This window comes from Taudactylus pleione, unplaced genomic scaffold, assembly GCF_031769625.1.
Source record: "Taudactylus pleione unplaced genomic scaffold, aTauple2 ptg000212l, whole genome shotgun sequence".
Classification (NCBI taxonomy): domain Eukaryota; kingdom Metazoa; phylum Chordata; class Amphibia; order Anura; family Myobatrachidae; genus Taudactylus; species Taudactylus pleione.
In genome coordinates, this window is record NW_028284614.1 from 1,337,505 (window position 1) to 1,354,475 (window position 16,971).

Here is a 16,971-nt window from a genome sequence, read left to right on the forward strand (position 1 = left end):
GCCTCTCCATGTATTATAACTATCTACTTATATACAGAGCTATCAGTCTAGCTATAGGTCTTTATCTATATACTGTACACATAATGTTTTTGTCTGTGGAAAACATTTTTTTTCCAAATGTATAAAATGAAGACGCAGGACCATGCACAGCAATAGCACCACCAGCTGCAGGAGACACACTGAAAGCACCGGCAGCAGCTGTGCCCGGGCGCCTCCCTGAGTGACAGCGTGTTTATCCTGCTCTCATTGGCTGCCGCCTCGCTGCTCTGCCTCTGACCAATCAGCGCACACCGGGTTTTTCCCAGGGAGTTTGTTGCAGGAAGCGGTGAGTGTACTATTATGTGATACATTGTATCACTATCTGCTGACTGCCGTTACCTCCTATAGATATGTACAACAAGCCACTGTACAGCTCTTTCCCCTGTGACCTGCTCCTGTAGATGTACAGGGAAACTCGGGGCAGGGGGAGGCACGGCGTAGAGGCTGCCTGGAGACTCGGCCTAGGAGGTAATTACAGAGCATGTGTATTACTTTACCATCTGTCCATTATCCATACATTAATATTCATGCATACATTGGCATCATGGCAATCATTGGTATTGCAAAGCATTGTGGTCCTTGTGTCACTTTATTTTGCTGCAGCCATGTCATTGAATTTTAAATAGTAGCCTAGGCAGAACATTTAATATTATTCATGAATATCAACGTACAGCAGAATGTATGATACACATTTCTGATAGAGCATGCCTTGTAGGAGAAGCAGAAGTTGTATAAAACTAATATTATAGAGCTGATCCACATCTGGGTACAGTATTGTATTGGACCACTACACTACAGTACATTTTGGGACTTTATAATGTTGCTCTGTTTGTTATTGACAAGCTTTGGGAACCGGTGGCTGTACATTTGTTGTACCTGTGGCCTTTCATTTGTCGGAGCACTACAAGTCCCAGCATCCCCAGTGTTGATGTTATTCACCCTAGCTCTTCCCAACATTTTAGCATTGTTAGCGTTTGAGTTGGTTATTGGGCCTGATTCAGCATTGATTGCAGTAGCGATTACGCACGCGGTCTCACTGCGATCATATGCTAATCCTCTGCGATCGCTATGCTGCTGCAGCACAACATAAGGACGCCCACCTTACCCTACACATATTCGTAATACTTAGCAAGACTGCAAAACCATCGGTAACGTCGAGTACCATCGCAGCCTCACGCACACTTGCACAAGGTCTGACCTTACTCAGGAATTGCTAACCTTCCGGTACGCAGTGATAGCTCAGTCTGCGTAGGCCATCGCAGTGGATAATTTATGCATGCCCCTGCAACGGTGTTCAAACGCACTGATACGCCTGCGTTTCGCCGACCACCCCCCATCACCTCCCCCAAATGGTACCTTCTGTCAATCACTCTGTGATGGGTCTGCATAGTCTCTGCGTTCGCAGTCCCGATCACAGTGTCTGGTTTAATCGCGCGCACTACGATACATGCGCAGAACAAAACAATCGGCCGATTGCGTGCGTAATTGCAGTTGCAATCCCTGCTGAATCGAGCCCATAGTTGTAAATGAAACCACTATGTATAATGCCGAGATTCTGCAGTGCCTCGTACCTCTAGCTTTGATAGAGCCAAATATAAACATATCTAATTTTACATAATATTCTTTCATTGTGAATCCATTATCAGATTGTTTATCTCTTTCGTAGTGCTGGATATAGTTTATTGTAGGTTTTGGTTATAGTTATATAGAGTTATGTATGAAAAACTGATTTACCAAACTCACATTATAATTGATTCAGATCAGGTGTTTTTACATTTCCAATATTAACGTAACTTTGCTTTCCAAATATGCTTTAAGATGTGTAGATGTTTGCTGTTAAAAGATGTTTGTGTGTATTACAGGTCTGCACTAATGTAAACCTGAGATCACAGACTTAAGGGGTCTATTTACTAAGCAGTGTTAGGAGAGAGTGAAAAGTGATAAGGTACCAGCCAATCAGCTCCCAACTGTCATTTTTCAAACAGCCTGTGAGATGACAGTTAGGAGCTGATTGGCTGGCACCTTATTACTTTTCGCTCTGTCTCCTAACACTGCTTAGTAAATCGACCCCTTAGGGGTATATTTACCAAGTGGTGGCATTTTAAAACTCCTGAATTTAGTCAGTTTTGCCTGCCATATTGAAAAGGGCAATAATTTTAATTAAAATCAAGACTGATTTTGCATTTACTGTATTATTGCTCTTTTAAATCTGGCAGGCAAAAAACAAACAAACAAACATTGGGGGTTTTGAAGATCCATTGCTTAGTAAATATACTCCTAAATTGAGTAATTTTCATATAAAGTGAAACTAATATTTGTTTTTTTTTTTTTTTTTTTTTAATTTAATCTTCATTTTCAGTTATATTCAAGTACAGTGTAGGTTAGATATAATTCAGTGGTTCCCAATCTGGGTGCCGAGGTCACTTGAAAGGGTGCTAGGCTATCACCAAATCAAACTATTTTCTAAGCAATATGATAGGCAAAATCAGTTCTTATGGCTGCCAATCATAAAATATGTGGTCAAACAGAACCGTGTCCACCAACACTTAACGGGTAAACACGATTTACGTAATTTAATAATTTTTTCAGACTTTGTCCATAAGAAACGTTTGGCCCAGGGGTGCCGTGAAAAAAATGCTGATACTTGAGGGTGCCGTGATTCAAGAAATTGTAGGAACCACTATATTAGTTGCTAAAGGCAGTGTATGTTAGGGGGCAGAAAATTGGTGAGACACAATGTACAATAATGGTTCCTCTTTTGGTGATAGATATAGTAATATATAAAGTGAAGTATCTCACAATGGTCACTGTTATCATTTTCGCAGAACAATTGTTTTGCATATTCTCACAACCTAACTTTTTTTTTTTTGTAATGTTTATGAGTAAGTTACACCCCTGCCTTGTGTATTGGTTTTATGCTACACCATTAAATTTAAATATGGGAGAGCAGAGGTTGCTCAGCTGTGTCTGGCTTTATAGCCATAACAGCACAACATTTAGCATTTATTATGTGCAGTCTGGTCTAGCAACTTTCTACTAAACTTTAAATAGTTTGAAAAATAAAACATATCTTCTTTTATGTTGTTTTTTTTTTTTTTTTTAAATTAGTCCAGCAGTGGGGCATCGAGTTAGCTACATGCTGCTATAGAGTCATCCTATCAATTGTAGAAGACATATGGTCAATATTTGGCCAATTTTCCACATTTAAACCACCCACAAGAAAGCAAAAACAATTTTCCAAAAAGGTGAATCTTCGTTTAAAGACTTTTTGGTCAATTCAATTAGAGTCAAATTGTGGGCAATGTGACGGACTTGGAATGCACCCTAAATCACCCCACTTGGCCCTGATTTCACCCGTAAATTACACATTTTAGTTTGCAGCCCAATTTGTGTTTATTCAAATATGCGATTTAGGGGCGACCGATGTCTGCACTTTATCGTGGGCTAAGGCCCTCATTCAGAGCCGCTCGCTAGCGGCAGTACGCTCGTTCCGAGCGATGTTCGCACATCTGCGCATGCGTACGGATTTTAGTACGCATGCGCGAACCCGTCAGTGCGGCCGAAAATCGTTTGTACGCTATATAGCGAGTGCCTGCTATTTTGAGTGACAGAATGAGGCGTATGTGGGTGGTAACAGGGGAAGGTGCTTGAAAACGGGGGAGTGGAATTCGAATGCAGGCGTGCTTAAAGGTCAAAATGGGCGTTTTAAGGGTGTGCATAATTAATACAGCAGCGTCATTGACCACGTCACTTGGTTTTTTTTAACTCAGAACTGCTCGCAAAATAGCGGTTGAAAAAACCAACCACAAGAATAGCGAGCAGTTCATACGCTGTACGATGTACTCGATTAATCTAATAAATAGCGGACATAACGTATGGTGCGAGCGGCCAGGGGGCGTTTTTATCAAATAAACGAGCGTATGTTTTGCGCGCTCGTTCAGACTTAGAGGTGGGAACAGACTGCAATTTGCGAACGGATCATTTGAATAGCCACCCCTTGTTTTGGAACGAATGACCGCAAATAGCGAACGGCTCTGAATCAGGCCCAAAGTTCCTAATTAAAGAGAGGCCAAAGACTTTACAGGGTAAACCTTTTGCTGGGACTAAAATATATTTGACTAATAGGAAATTGGTTGCTATCTTTTTTTTTTTTTTTAAGCAGAACAGAGAAAGAACGAGAGAATGCGATGCTGGAACAAGTTGTCTTAACAACAATCGCACAAACAAATCAGCCCGCAGGTTGCACCGCAAATGACTAGAGCCATTGTGCAGTCGCATATTTTTAAATTAAGATTTGATTTTGTGACTCATTTTTGCTGATAATACTGATTTTTGCTTTTATTTAAACCCCCTTCGGGTGTGTTGGTGCTTTTTCTGGTGATGTCATTTGATGCATAAAAGCAGTCATAAGTGACATTGCTAAATTTCCTGGTGGAAAAATCCCTCATTCACTCTGTGTAGAAATAGCCTGTATAGTTCAATTGACTTGGTACTGAGATTTAATTAAGCTTAGAGAGAGATAAAGTTGGAGATAAATAGCACCAGCCAATCGGCTCCTGTCATTTTTCAAACACAGCCTGTGACAGTTAGGAGCTGATTGGTTGGTACTATTTATCTCCAATTTTATCTCTCTCCAAGCTTTATTAGATCCTCTCTTTTTGTTTAGAATCCGCGGCCTATTTTTTCACCTAAAAACAGTTATCTGTGTTAAGCTGGACCTGGTAGATGGTTCTTAAAGATGTTTTAGGTCCTTAAGGTGCGTATCCACTAGCAGATAGTGGAACGACAGTACGATTACAACATTGTAATCGTACAGTCGTTCCTGTTCCCCTGCAGTGCCTACACTGAACATGGTCAATCTGTCGTTATCGGCAGATTGACCAGCACGTTCAGGCGATGATTGATGCCGAAAACTACCAGCGGGAGTGCGCATCACTGGTCGTTTTCGGCATGTTCACACCCGATTAATGAGCGATAACGATATCGTTATTGTTCAATCGCTCATTTTAATTTGCAAATGGATACGCGGCCTTATGCTGGCCATACACTAGTACGACCAGCATAAGATGAGATTCATCTTACGATTTCCCTTGAGCTCCCTGGCAGTCCCGGCTGCACGATTGACACACGATGTACATACTATCTCACGATACCATCGATCTGCAGTTTAGGAGGGAAGGTCATTGAAAGAACACACACTTCTTCAAAATGTAACTCAAATGATGCCGGTCGGACGCACGATGTATCGCATGTACAAATACACGGCACGATCTGCATACGATAGATATGATGGGCTGCACATCTGATCATACCATACATTTTAAGGGCGCCGGGAGCGCGCACCGGATCGTACCCTACTTAAATACTACACAATTACGACACAGTTCATCGTACGATGCATCTAAAACCAGGCCTCCGCATAAAAAATAGGCCCATCTTCATGACAGCATTATGATGACCAGCTGACCACACAGTCAGCCATAAGTCATAGGTATTAAAATTGTATTTCTAGTTCTCTCACTAAATTATGCAATTTTACGATTTTTAAGTATTCAGGCACTGGTCACAGCTCCCCCCCCCCTCTTCTCAGTATAGGTCCGTAATCTGGCCATGATGGTAGTGGATTCAAAAAAAGTTTACCTGGTACAGCGGGTCTGGTGGCTCCAGTGTTGTTTTCTGGGTCAGGCGGTGTTGTCCTGGTGACTTCCAGCTCATCCTGCTTCCAAGTAATCCTAACCCCTAACACTCCCCCTAGTGCCTAATCCTAACCCTCACCGGTCGTGCCTGCATACCCTCCCTGAAATTCAGAATGTCATAGAACTTTCCCCCGAACTCCCGTGAGGGTAGAGCAGCTTTCTGGATCCACCCACTTCCACAGAGAAGTTGGTGGTCCGGGGGATTTGTTACGCAATTTGCAATGAACCCTGTCATTGTGGCCTGTTTATTGCCTCACAATGCAGTGAATCGTGGCATTGTACAGCAGGGGGAGGGGTTGTGATCAGGGGCTTAGCAAGACCTATGGAGGACCCATCGCGCAATTTCCACAGGGAAATGTGCAAATTATTTTACAATTTATCCATTTTTATTGTAAATGATCTAATATTTGCACTACTACTGCCTACTTGCACTGACATGCACTGTTAAATGAATGGTGATTAGCATACAGTGAGTATTATAAATACAAAAAATATTTAAAAAAAAAGTGTTTATAGTCTCCTTAATCCTAAATGTTTATGATACAGGGCTCTATTTACTATAATCCACATTTAAAATGCGGTTGTAGTGTGATTTTACCGACTGAATTCACATTGCGATTTCAGGCAATATCACAGGGATATATTTTAAAAGTTAAGTTTTAACTTAATTAGGCAGATATTGTGCCCCGACACTAGAGAGTACTTTTTCCCTTTTTTCCATATAGTTCCCATGGGAACGCCTACCGTCTGGGCCCGGCCCCACTGACATCACTAGTGATGTCAGTGGGAGTGATTTTCGCTCTGATAGAGCCAAAATCACTGCAGGGCTTGCGGTCACCGAGACTCTACCGCAGGGTCTCGTCACAAGCCTGATGGTCTTGACCATCGTGACCATCATCATGGACGCTCGCATAAGCTGTGGGTGGTAACCCACAGCTATGCGAGCGTCCAAGAGGCCGCTCCAAGTTTAGGTAGGAGGGCCCTGATTCAGAGCAAGCGCTCTGGTCAGAGCGTCCGGCTCTGAATCGGGCCCACAGTCTGATCTGGAGTTGGATCCTCATAGGATTGGACAAGTGTGTACCCATCTTAAGTCATGCTGTGTCATATCAGATGAATAATTTGCTTTATCCATTGTTTTCAAATTAAAAACTGCATATGAAATGGAGGGAGGTGTCTGAAGGGGTAAGGATGACAGACCAAAATTTGTTATATAGTCCTAACCTGAATATGTTATTCAGATTCTTCTTCTAAAGATGTTGTCTTTCAGGACCTCATTGAAATATGTAATCCAAAGTCCATATCTGTTGTCTTTATCCAAAGTTGCTTAAATAAAACAGGAACTACTCAGAGAGTATCAATGTAGGGCAAAATGCCACCACAAAATGGCTGCCAGTAGCTGGGCATCCTTTATATAGGGCTGTTACCTGCACTGTGACATCACAATGCATGCAGGCAGCAGTTAGAGATTGCTGTAGCTAAAGCTGAGTACACACTGATGGATATGTCACCCAATCCATTGAACAGGCTTTATATCTATAGTGCACCGCCGACTGTGCACAGTGGATATGTCTGTGAATGAGAAAAAAACAAGAGAGAAGAAAAGATTCTTTGTCTGGTGCACATATAGGGTTAAAATAAATTCAATATATGATTAAATTCTCTGTTATCACAATAAAATATAACTTTTATTCATTTAATTCATTAAAAGGTAGGTCTAGGTCCCAAGAAAATGAAAAGGCGAAATATGTTAAAATAAGAGAAGATAGTATGTGTGTTTATTATATATATATTGAGAAAAAGAGGTGATTTAAAATTTCACCTGTCGTCGGTCTATTACATGTATAGGACTGAGATGTCCGGGATTAATGGAGTATATTTTCAGTGTTTAAATCTCACACTGTATTATGTTAGTATATTTATAATAAATTAGGGAATATATTCCCAGGTACTGTCAATATTAATAATATATCTATTAAGGTGAAATGAATTAATTATTATTTTTCACTTGAAGATGTCATCTCTACCATATCCTGGCAGCTATGCTGCATATATATATATATCTCCACCAGGTCCTGCAATATTAACATTAGATTGTCAAGAATTCCAACAATATTGTTACAATCAACCGATTCAGTGTATATTAATCTTAGGATCTGTGGTTAATGGTCTTATACTCTGCGGGAATGGTTTCAATACTAGCAGTTGAAACTGTGTAAATTTTACAGCCACTGTGCTACACATGTATCATTGTTCTGTATTAGTTCATATACATTGTGTCTATCTCTAGACTTCAGCTCTGTTCAAAGGTAAGTGTGTTTTTATTATCAGGTATAGTGATCCTCAAACTGCAGGATACTTGGGTGGACATATAAACAAATACTGACAGTGATTTACATGATCGTATGTGTTATGTTTATCCTGCCGAACGGTGACTGATGCTGAGCAGAGATGAGGATAAACATAACACATACGATCATGTAAATCACTGTCAGTATTTGTTTATATGTCCACCCAAGTATCCATCAGTTTGAGGATCACTATACCTGATAATAAAGACACACTTACCTTTGAACGGAGCTGGAGTCTAGAGATAGACACAATGTATATGAGCTAATACAGAACAAAGATACATGTGTAGCACAGTGGCTGTAAAATTTACACAGTTTCAACTGCTAGTATTGAAACCATTCCCGCAGAGTATAAGACCATTAACCACAGATCCTAAGATTAATATACACTGAATCGGTTGATTTAACATTAGATTGTCAAGAATTCCAACAATACTGTTACATATTACAGGACCTGGTGGAGATATATATATATATGCAGCATAGCTACCAGGATATGGTAGAGATGACATCTTCAAGTGAAAAATAATAATTAATTTATTTCACCTTAATAGATATATTATTAATATTGACAGTACCGGGAATATATTCCCTAATTTATTATAAATATGCTAACATAATACAGTGTGAGATTTAAACACTGAAAATATACTCCATTAATCCCGGACATCTCAGTCCTATACATGTAATAGACCGACGACAGGTGAAATTTTAAATCGCCTCTTTTTCTAAATATATATATATATATAATAAACACACATACTATCTTCTCTTATTTTAACATATTTCGCATTTTCATTTTCTTGGGACCTAGACCTACCTTTTAATGAATTAAATGAATAAAAGTTATATTTTATTGTGATAACAGAGAAGTTAATCATATATTGAATTTATTTTAACCCTATATGTGCACCAGACAAAGAATCTTTTCTTTTCTCTTGTTTTTTTCTGAATTTCAATTTAAGATTGTCAGGTGGCACATTCATGTAAATTATATGATATTCCTAATAAAATCTATGAATTTTTAGGGTGTCAGAATACAAAAATCGAAATTCTCTGTAGTAGTGAGATATATAAAAAATCTTTTTTGGCGCGAGATCACACCCTCTGTTTGTCTACATGTCTGTGAACGAAATCGTTCAGTCCTATCCCATCTGCTGTGCAGTACAGCAGATGGCTGATATATCAGACAGATATTTCGGTCAACTGCTGGTGTGTACGGGCAACCCGCCAATCGCCTGTACACATGCTGCAGGGTCCCGGCGGTAATTGACAGCTCAACTGGGCTGGCGATTTAAATTCCCGCCCATTTAAAGCTGTCAAGCCTGGCACATTGGGCAGACTGTTTGTGTGTATACACTTGCCAATTGTCAGGTCGGCGGGACCTAGTGTGTACCCAGCCTTAGATCAGCTCTGAGCCCAGATGCCCTGCAGCAGCACTCTGGTGAGAATAGAAAAGCCGGGGCTCAGGAGATGGCAGTGTAACCCGGTGCAGGGAGAGGGCCGGGACCCAGAGGCAGTCTGGGCCCTGTAGCAGACGCACCTTCTGCACCTGCTACAGGCTTGCCTACCCTCCCGATTTGGCCAGGAGCCTCCTGATTTTCGGGTGCCGCTCCCGCCCCCCCGGAAAGGCAGGCAAGCCCCCCGACATTGCCCAACCCTCCCGACCTCCCCCCAGAATACACTGGAAATCCCCACAGCAGGAGGGCCGGTGAAGGGATTTGCGCTCAATTGCGTCATCGTGGCCCCGCCCCCTGCTTCACAGTGCCGAAAATAACGGCATTGTGAAAAGGGGGCAGGGCCACAATGACGCGATCATGCGGCCCTGCCCCCGACTCCGCCTCCAACGTGTCACAGATATTCAAACACGCCCCCCTCTGAAAGGAGGGAGCTGATTGTCGGCAAGTTTGACCTGCTATAGCTACGCCCTTGGTTGTGATGACATGATTCAAGGCGTCACACCCTCTGCACCTCCCTCTCCTGGGGGAAACGGATAAAAAAACCAATGAATAATCGGCAAGTTACACATGTATAGTGAATATGTCATAACATGGAAGATAGAGTGCTGTCATTCTCTCAGAAAAGGTAACAGGGTAGTAAATAAGCATAATAACCAGTGTATTTTTGTGTGTTGGCCAAAATATTAAAGAACATTTACATTCCATAGTAATGGCAGTACACACTTGTGCTGCCATAAGGCGTATTCACCTAACAGTGCTGGTGAGCTCTCACCTTTATCATAGTCCTTACGTAAAAAAATTCTGAAATCCCCCCCCCCCCTACGGCGGATGCGTTACACAGTCTACGCACAAAGGGTCTGTTACGATTGGGTCAGACGATATCAGAAATATGGTGGAAAAGTGATGGGAGGTGACTGGGAGGTAGCTACTGGTGCACGCAAAAATGGTTCGTTCAGTCGGCACGTTATAGTGTCAATCAAACTGTGAGAGAACCGTCTCCTTAATCCTTCCTGACCACATTACTTTCTGCGACTCTGGAAGCCCGTCGGGCTGATTAAAGCCACTATGAGTCACATGTCCCAGTCAGGACTGGTGGAGAATGCAGTGGAACGATAACGGCTTTCTATCTGCGTGGTCCGTCATCGGGTTTGGCGACCCTTGCAAATGTTGTTTTTACTGACAAGCCCATAAAAGTTGGACAGCATTTTTTTTTTTACTGACACATTGTTAACTTATACAAGCATTTTTACATAAGGCAAAATGTTAACAAGGTCCCGGGAACATAGTAAAGGGGCTTTCCATGAAGTACTGCCTCAAATCGTGGGTTTATTACTTCCTTTTGTGGTGTAGTATTGTCACGAATATGTTCCTTTGGTTAAATGGCCATGTCTGCCTGGGTATAAACACCTTCGGTGCATGCATATAGAGATACAAGGAAGTTCTACCTAATGCACAATACAAGACATGCTACACATGAGGTGGTATCCCCACACCACAAAACAAATCTAAATGAGATAATTCAAGTCCGGTGCTTCATTGTTTGAAAGCCACAGTTGCCACAACATACAATTGTTCTCATTTTCAAAGTGTCAGTAGGATGTAGAACCTATATTCATCGCTATTCCTCCTCATTGTTCCTCAAAAAATGGCCGATCCAATTCAGACCCCAATAGCCATGTAGACAGGGATTTCAATTTCTTCCAAGATCAGGAATTGACGCTTTGAGTCTACTCCAGGCTTGGGGAACCTTTTTTCTGTCCAGGGCCATTTTGATATATAGAACATTATTCGTGGGCCTGGTGACATCACACGAGACGGGGCCACAATCGCCAGTGATTACAGCAATGCCCTGAGCATCCTGAGGATGCTCCGGGGAGCTGTAAGGGAAGCGGTGTGACCGTCTGAAGCTTCCTAAGGACGCTCCAGGCGGCACTGGTGCATAGATTCTGTTGGTAGTGTGCGATTCTGAGGCTAGCAGAAAACAGTTCCTAGGCCAAGCCAAATGATTGAGGGCCTTATACGGCCCCCGGGCAGGAGGTTCCCCATCCCTGGTCTAATCTATGGGGAACAAAATCTGAAGGTGCCCACACACACAGCGATGTGCCGATGTGTACGATTTCCCTTGAAACTCTCCCCGGCAGCTCTGCATACGATCTCCACACGATTTGGTGTCCAATCTTCATACGATCTCTCCTGCATCCAGACTTTTTCACAGTGCATGATGTCCTAGATTGTCAGATCTGCCCTACCGCACGGCAGATCTGACGATGCGATGTGCGACCAGCGGGGAAGCGCATCGTGATTGTGAGTGAGGACTCATGATTTACTCAGAATTTGGCCATATTTTACACGATCTGTCGTTCCAATGTGTCGGAATCGGCCAGATCGGGTAAAATATCGCTGTGTGTGTGGCCAGCTTTAGCCTTCTCATGTTTATTTTGTTTAGTTGGTGGCGAGCGTGACAACGATGTTTTATTTTGAAATCTAGCATGGTATAAATAATGCAATACTTGCTTTTTAAGATATCGCACTCCCGCTCACAGACTTCGCTCCACAAATGCATGCCGCCTCTCTACAAAGTCTGGTAGATCAAGTCCACGATGGCTACGGACCTGATCTACCAGACTTTGTGGCTGTTCCATCCACTGGCCCTCCTTCATTTGGACGAGCGAAGTATCCGGAGACTGCGCTTTATCCTAGCTGTTATAATACCTCAGCGGTTGTGGGAGAACCTGTGCCACATTAGCAGATGGGCTGTTTATATGCTTGTTATTGCTTTTAAACATGTGAGTGCAATATATGGTATTACACATTGTCTTTTTATCTTGAGATCTCTGCACTATTGCTCTCTTTCTTTTTTTCATGTGTTTCTCAATGCTCTTATATGAGTATACAAACAGGGGTGCACAATTTTTAAGTATCAAGACTCAGTAGATGAATATATGGAACAACCATTCAATAGATGGATTCATGGTATATAAAGAGAACTGTAGACTGCATGGTAATCCCTGAAAGCGCCTGAGTGGAGTCCAAAAAACCATTTACTCTATACAAGTGCATTTTGTGGAAGTAAGGTGAAAACTTCCTTATTGTACTTTACTGGCTGATTTTGAGGACTTATTACGCACTAATATCACCAAACCCTGTACAATTGGTAACTTCTGGTAATTAGTATTTTGACTCTCGGCGTACTGACACTCTTGTCATCCATCCTTTTGTTAGTCATGTTTTCCCTATTTTCATGCGTTCATATACACCTTCAATAGACCTTGGTGTTGCGTACTCGACAGGTAACGTTCTGGAGATTGCCAATATTCAAGTAGTCCCCCGGACCCCCAGTAGAGTGAAGTGGGCAGGATTGGGAGAATAATACCAGGACGTGTTGGTCTTTAGGGAGGATGGGGTCAGTATAACGTATTTCTATGAGAATTGTCTAATTTTAGCTTCATCCACTCCCCACGGACCCTCTGTGGGGCCTAATATCATGGGGAGACCACATCCGCCCCCAGAGTGATCACCTGCATCTCCTGTCCGGGCTTCTTCCGGAGAGGAGGAAAAAAAGGCGGTAAATGTAGAATATACAAGTGTGAGACTGGACTGGAATGTGCAGGATATTGGGGAAAATAATGGTACTTACACTTTGTTGGCTTGATGCACAGTTGGAAGAAAATTGGGGGTACTTTGCCACAAAAAAGCAAGCATGTAAATAATGCGTACATTCACTCATACAGTTGTATACATCTTGAAAAGCGAACATATCTGCATCTGTAGCATAAGAGCCTCGTTTTCTTCTAGTCATAAGCTCTGTTCCTGCTACAACATCTATTTCTGTATGCAGGTAAGGGGGTTCTAGAATGAGACTCTGGGCCCCATTTAATAACGATGCTTATTACCAGCAGCATATTTGGTTTAGCATCACAGTGATCCTAGCAAATATGCTGATGGTATATAACATTATTTACCTCTCTGGGGAGGTCCAGCGACGTTCCCCTCCTCAGCGCCATCCTACACTCTGTTGCTGGCAGCCTATCGTTGAGAGTGACGGGCTTTTGTGTCATGCGTATGCTTCATACTTGTCTACTTTTGAAAAGGCATTTTAAGGGAGATCGTGAAAGCAGCACCTATGAGCCTGGCGGTAAAGTGGCGTGTGCTGCTACATCTGAGAGACATCATAATACTGACTTACGGTGCGTACACACGGTCAGATCTGTCAGATGAGTGATTTTTACCACTGATTTGAACGATATATACAACCGATTTGAATGATATTTACCACCGTTTTGAACGATTTCACAAACGATTTGAACGATTGAATGATTTCACACAGTATTAAAATGAATTAAATCGTCCAAATCTGACTGCAAACACATCGGATGTCAGATATCGTTATCTGACATCAGATATGAACAAGTTTTAAAATCGTTATTGTTCAGATCTGTCACAAAATCTGACCGTATGTAAGCACCATTACATCCAAATGTAAACGAGCCCCAAAGCAGTCAGTAGGATCTACTTGTTTAGGAAAACACACTGATACCTTTCAGAAAATGCCTGTAGCCATAGGGATCATTGGCCCTCATTCAGAGCCGCTCGCTAGCGGCAGTACGCTCGTTCCGAGCGATGTTCGCACATCTGCGCATGCGTACGGTTTTTAGTACGCATGCGCGAACCAGTCAGTGCGGCCGAAAATCGTTTGTACGCTATATAGCGAGTGCCTGATTTTTTGAGTGACAGAATGAGGCGTATGTGGGTGGTAACAGGGGAAGGTGCTTGAAAACGGGGGAGTGGAATTCGAACGCAGGCGTGCTTAAAGGTCAAAACGGGCGTTTTAAGGGAGTGCATAATTAATACAGCAGCGTCATTGACCACGTCACTTGGTTTTTTTTAACTCAGAACTGCTCGCAAAATAGCGGTTGAAAACACCAACCACAAGAATAGCGAGCAGTTCATACGCTGTACGATGTACTCGATTAATCTAATAAATAGCGGACATGACGTATGGTGCGTGCGGCCAGGGGGCGTTTTTATCAAATAAACGAGCGTATGTTTTGCTCGCTCGTTCAGACTTAGAGGTGTGAACAGACTGCAATTTGCGAGCGGATCATTTGAATAGCCACCCCTTGTTTTTGAACGAACGACCGCAAATAGCGAACGGCTCTGAATCCGGCCCATTGTGCCTTATAACCAATGCAGGGAAATTATACTTCTCATCCCATTTTAATGTATATATCTCTGGGGTTTTTTTTTTTTATATACCGACTTCATAATGGGGGTAATGTGCAATCAGGGAGATTGCTACTATTTTAGGGAGTCTCCCTGACAATCAGGGAGAGTTGGCAAGTATGGCATAATGGCCAGTCTATGCATGTACATAACACTTTCAGCTGGCGGGAACCCGGCAGTGCCTGAAAGGCTCAGCTGAAGCCGAAAAGCCTGTTGCTGGGTCCCAGTTGCTGGCAACGGGGACCGTATCGCTGTCACCATCTATAGATGGCGTCGGCAATACAGTGACAAACAGCGGTAAGCTAAGCTTATGACTATTTGTTAAATGCTGAAAGAGGGACATAACCCCTTTAGTGAGTGCTAAAGGGGTTATGTCCCGTTCTTAAATGGGGCTCTATGTACCCAGTTGATAAAGTAAAAACCTATTTATACAGGGGATGGATAACTAAAAATAAAATCTATAGTAAGGATTTCCTACTGTATTTGTAAGCCAGAAGGTTAGGGAGAGCTTAAAACAGAGAATGAAGCCCAGATTTATCAACGAGTGATACTCTTATTATCACTCATTACTCATTTTAAATGTTGCATCATCCAATCGGCTCATAACTGTCATTTTCCAAACACATGACACTTAGGAGCTGATTGGCTGGAGCACCATTTAAGATTAGTAACGAGTGATCGCAAGAATATCACTCACTCGTTGATAAATCTGTGCCCGAGTGTGATCTTACTGCCCCAGTGGCGTCCACATACAGGACACCAGGCTGCTGACAGCCTTTACCCATAAATGTGCTGCTCCTCTGTGTCTGTGTTACTAATCTTCATTCTAGCACCCTGCACCTGACACAACCTGTGCAGTTCCTCTTTCCTGCCTGGAGTGTTGCTCTCTGCTCGGGGTGCATCTAGCAAACTCAGCTGATGCAACAGATCTGCGATATACAGACCAGTGAGTGCTAGAAGCACCAGAGCAGAGTGTGACACTCCAGGCAGGAAATAGGAACTGCACGGGTTGTGACAGGTGCTGCAGGGTGCTAGAATGAAGACTAGTTAGCCTGAGGGGCCGAAGATGCCGGAGGGAGGTGGTGACTGTGCTCCCAGGGTTAGCACGGACCTTGCCAACACAAGTTCTTACCGCACACCTATAGGTCTGTTCTGCTTAATAGATATGCGTCAGAACCCGGGAAATTCCCAGCTTCCTCTTACGACAATATCTCTGATTTATCATCTCTCATCCGTGACAGACATTTTATCTCCTGTACCTTCGCTGACGGGACAGATGGTAATAACACTGACATGTGACTTAGAGGATAGGACCTCGTACACTTTTACTTCTAGACTTTTATCACCTCACCGGGGAGAATCCCACCTAAAAAAAGGTTTTCTATGAAGAAGTGAAACTGATAATGTGTTAGTCTGTGTAATGTGGTTATTATCTCGTCTTACTAGTCAATGGGGAACAATCATACCTTTAAAGCAAAACAAAATAGAAAAATACAAGGCGCTTCATGTACAAGGGCTACCGGTAACCTCCGCAAAGATATATGTAAATGTCTCTGATGAGGCTTCTCAGATAATAGAGTGGGGAATTACTTATTTCTTCTACCTCCTGTTCTACAGAAAATGAAAGAAATGTATTTATATATACTTATATAGCTCTTGTTGAGACATATGCCGTTGCGCTCTACAATTGGCAACAAACAGTAATGAAACAAGACTGGGTAGTAAAAGACAGAAAAAGAGGTTTGAGGACCCTGCTCGCAAGCTAACAATCTAGAAATAGGCAGTGATATACAAGGATAGGTGCTACATATTGGTTACTGGCCCTGCCAGATTGCAGAGGCTCTTGGTGTGGACTGTATAGAGGTACACTTGCCTACTCTCCCAGAAGGTGTGGTAGGCTCACGATTTTTCGGGTAGTCCTCCGCACCCACAGAAGAGTGACCGGGTCTCGCGCACAGCACCCACTTCCAAATGAAGTGGGCAGTAAGGGTAGATAATACCACTGGGAATCCCGGTCCGTATAGAGGGGAGGGGGCTAATATGATGTGACAGCCCATCCCCACCCTCCGCAGTAGCCAGCTGCATCTCCTCCCCGGGCTTTGATATCACTTCCTCAGACAACAAAAGCGAATTGTTTTCTGTGTCGAGGTAAATAAATCCCACCTTCCTGTGTGATAATTATTATTACTCTTGTGTGTCTGTTGT

General features: G+C 42.6%; 1 protein-coding gene across 6 annotated transcripts in view; it reads left to right on the plus strand.

Moving 5' to 3' along the window:
- The first annotated feature begins 270 nt into the window (after nt 1–270).
- TNIP1 (TNFAIP3 interacting protein 1) overlaps nt 271–16,971 on the plus strand; it is an 84,434-nt gene continuing 67,733 nt past the window's right edge. For 5 of the 6 annotated variants that reach the window (XM_088478237.1, XM_088478240.1, XM_088478241.1 and 2 more), the window contains exon 1: nt 333–507. Coding sequence is in view for 1 of the 6 variants with exons in the window: in XM_088478244.1 (XP_088334370.1) it covers nt 441–507 (67 nt within the window). In the remaining 5 variants the exon portion in view is untranslated. The other variant, XM_088478238.1, reaches the window with a different exon arrangement.